Source organism: Euprymna scolopes, chromosome 30 (genome assembly GCF_053919585.1).
Source record: "Euprymna scolopes isolate OS-2025 chromosome 30, ASM5391958v1, whole genome shotgun sequence".
In the NCBI taxonomy this organism is placed as follows: Eukaryota; Metazoa; Mollusca; class Cephalopoda; order Sepiida; family Sepiolidae; genus Euprymna; species Euprymna scolopes.
In genome coordinates, this window is record NC_136511.1 from 98,886,907 (window position 1) to 98,889,664 (window position 2,758).

Consider the following 2,758-nt stretch of genomic DNA (forward strand, 5'->3'; position numbering starts at 1 on the left):
GCAATTGCATTTTTGAGTGTTGCATTGATCCTTCAACCTCCACAAGAGTGTATTTTACAACTGAATTTTACTTGAAAGTATTTTATGCATATTATCAATCTTCATCTCAAAAATTCAGAAATATTTTTACATAAATTTTAACGATTTGTAAAGCTCCTGTCCATATCCCGTTGCTGCAGTGTTACATCCCTGAATGTGAATTATTGAACTTATTGCACTTATCGTTCCTCCCCTCCTAATTTGAATGCTCTGACTAGCAGCAAAATGACACTTTTTCTTTAGAAAATTATTAGTGCAACTTTCCATACTTGCGTATCATGCTGAAATTAGTATAAATTTAAAAAATTGTGAAAAATGGTTCAGTAGTAAAATAATTATAAGTAAAAACAGAATTTTTTAAAGTTGCTGTTTTTCATGGTAAATTAAGCCTTTAGAACAGGGTTGTCCAAAGCCTAGCCCACGGGCCGCATGCGGCCCGCAGCCTCTTCTAGAAAACTTTTAAAAATTAGTATTATTTAGACATCCATTGAGTTATTTCGAAAAAAGTTGTTTTTTACTAAACTTTATTTGAGTTTGAATTGGAATAATTCAACTCAAACACCTTTATTCCGTACTGTATACAGAATTTTAATAGTTGTAGTACACCATCATAAGCATAAAATTGTTTTAAATTGTGATTTTCATTTTGATGAAATAATAAACATTTATTATTATTATTCTTTATAATTTCAGTTTTACTTAATCCTCCATTACATTCTGTTCTATTTTTCTTTTCAGACTTAGTGCCACATTTTTTATGATGGCTCAGAAAAGAAAAATCTCTGATGAAAAGCGTCAATTCAACGATAGTTGGGAATTGAGGTTTCTGGTGAAAGAACAAAGTGGTCGAGTTTTATGTTTAATTTGTAATGAAATGATATCTGTTATGAAAGAGTACAATGTACAACGACACTACAGCACTCTTCATGTCACTGGCTATGATAAATACACTGGTGAGGCGCGGCAAGCCCTACTCAATGATCTCAAATCAGACCTGCGTAAGCGTCAAGAAAAGAGGTTTCAATTAGTGAAGCCTTTGTCTTCTACAACCATAGCCTCTTATGATGTATCACTTTTGATGGCTAAATCCAAAAAGGCATTCTCTGACGGTGATCTCATTAAGCGATGTGCAATAGTTATGGGAAAGGCCATGGGCTTTAACGATGCAGCTCTTGGGTTTGAAAAAATTCCACTCTCGCATCAAACTGTTGCTAGACGTGTTGAAGAGCTTAGCAATTTCGTTCAGGAGAAGGACATGAAAATTCAGCAGTGTGTTTATTTTTCTCTCGCTCTTGATGAAAGCACAGATATAAGGGATGTCAGCCAGTTGCTTGTCTTTGTTAGAAGTATTGACTCACAGTTTAATGTCAGTGAGGAGTTACTCGGCTTACTCCCACTTTTTACCACTACAAAACGATCTGATATTTATGAAGCACTGAATTCTTTAGTGAGCAAGTATGGTGGATTTCAGAAATGCTCTTGCATCGTTACAGATCGTGCCAAATCAATGACTGGAGCTAAAAGAGGGGTTATAGCGTACTTGAGAGATGCTGGAGTCGACTGCCCAATGTTTCATTGCATTATTCATCAAGAATCGTTATCTAGTCGCTGTATACGTTTATCTGATGTAATGCAGCATGTAATGAGAATTATTAATTTCATTAGAGGCGGTAATAAAGCACTGAGGCATCGTCTATTTGTTGATTTCTTGAAAGATTTGGATACAGAATTTTCTGACGTTTCACTCCATTCTACTGTTCGTTGGCTTAGTGCTGGGAAATGTCTGCAGCAGTTCTTCAGTTTGCGTAATGAGATTCTAAACTTTTTAGAAGAACTGAATGCAGACACTGATGGATTTAAAGGTTTATTGCAAGACGTCAACTTTCTGAAAGGTCTAGCATTCCTCACGGATATTACTCAGCATCTGAATAAGCTCAATTTAAGTTTACAGGGTAGGAATCAAACAATTGTTTCTCTGTATGGTTTCATAGATGGCTTCCGCAAAAAATTAAGTCTCTTCAAAAGTAATCTGCAAAGTAACATTCTGATTCACTTTCCAAGTTGTGATGTTATTTCTAAAGAAATAGAGAACAATAACTTCTGCTGCTTTGTTGAAACTCTTGATACCCTGATTGAAGACTTCAACAAGCGATTTCAAGATTTCTAGCACCTTGAGAAAAACTTCAATGTATTCAATGCTCCGCTGACTATAACTATATCAGAAGCCGATGAAGATTTGCAGCTTGAATTGTGTGACTTGCAAAGTGACCAGTTTTTATTAAGCAAAGCTACACTGCCAATCACTCAATTTTGGCCTCTTCTTTCTGAAGAGCATTATCCTAATTTACGCCGTTTTGGATTGCACTTGCTGTCAATGTTTGGCAGTACCTACCTTTGTGAAGCAGCATTTTCCGCAATGAAGTCGATTAAATCCAAAGAGAGGAATCTACTTAATCAAACATCTCTCGAAGCCTGCCTTCGTTTAACCTTAACTTCAGTTGACATTGACACAAAGGAGTTGGCCTCCAAAATGCAGGAACACCCATCTCACTGAATTACGTGCTTCCTTAAATATTTTTTACAAATAAATTTATGGTTTATTCTTATTCATACTTGTCAGTTATTTTTAAGGTTTCCTGGTCTACTGATCTTGCTCAAAATTTCCAAAACTCTCTTATTCGTAGTATTCACATCTTAGCTTCTTTAATCTATTCTCCGG

General features: G+C 35.5%; 1 protein-coding gene across 1 annotated transcript; it reads left to right on the forward strand.

The window, feature by feature from the left end:
* The first annotated feature begins 799 nt into the window (after window positions 1-799).
* LOC145254551 (general transcription factor II-I repeat domain-containing protein 2B-like) lies at window positions 800-2,206 on the forward strand. The gene has a single exon (XM_080113075.1). The coding sequence runs from the start codon at window positions 800-802 to the stop codon at window positions 2,204-2,206; it is 1,407 nt and encodes a 468-aa protein (XP_079969201.1).
* Window positions 2,207-2,758: the final 552 nt, after the last annotated feature.

Bases quoted from the DNA above. Each gene is read 5' to 3' on its own strand.
- LOC145254551 (XM_080113075.1), top strand. From the start codon at position 800: ATGGCTCAGAAAAGAAAAATCTCTGATGAAAAGCGTCAATTCAACGAT.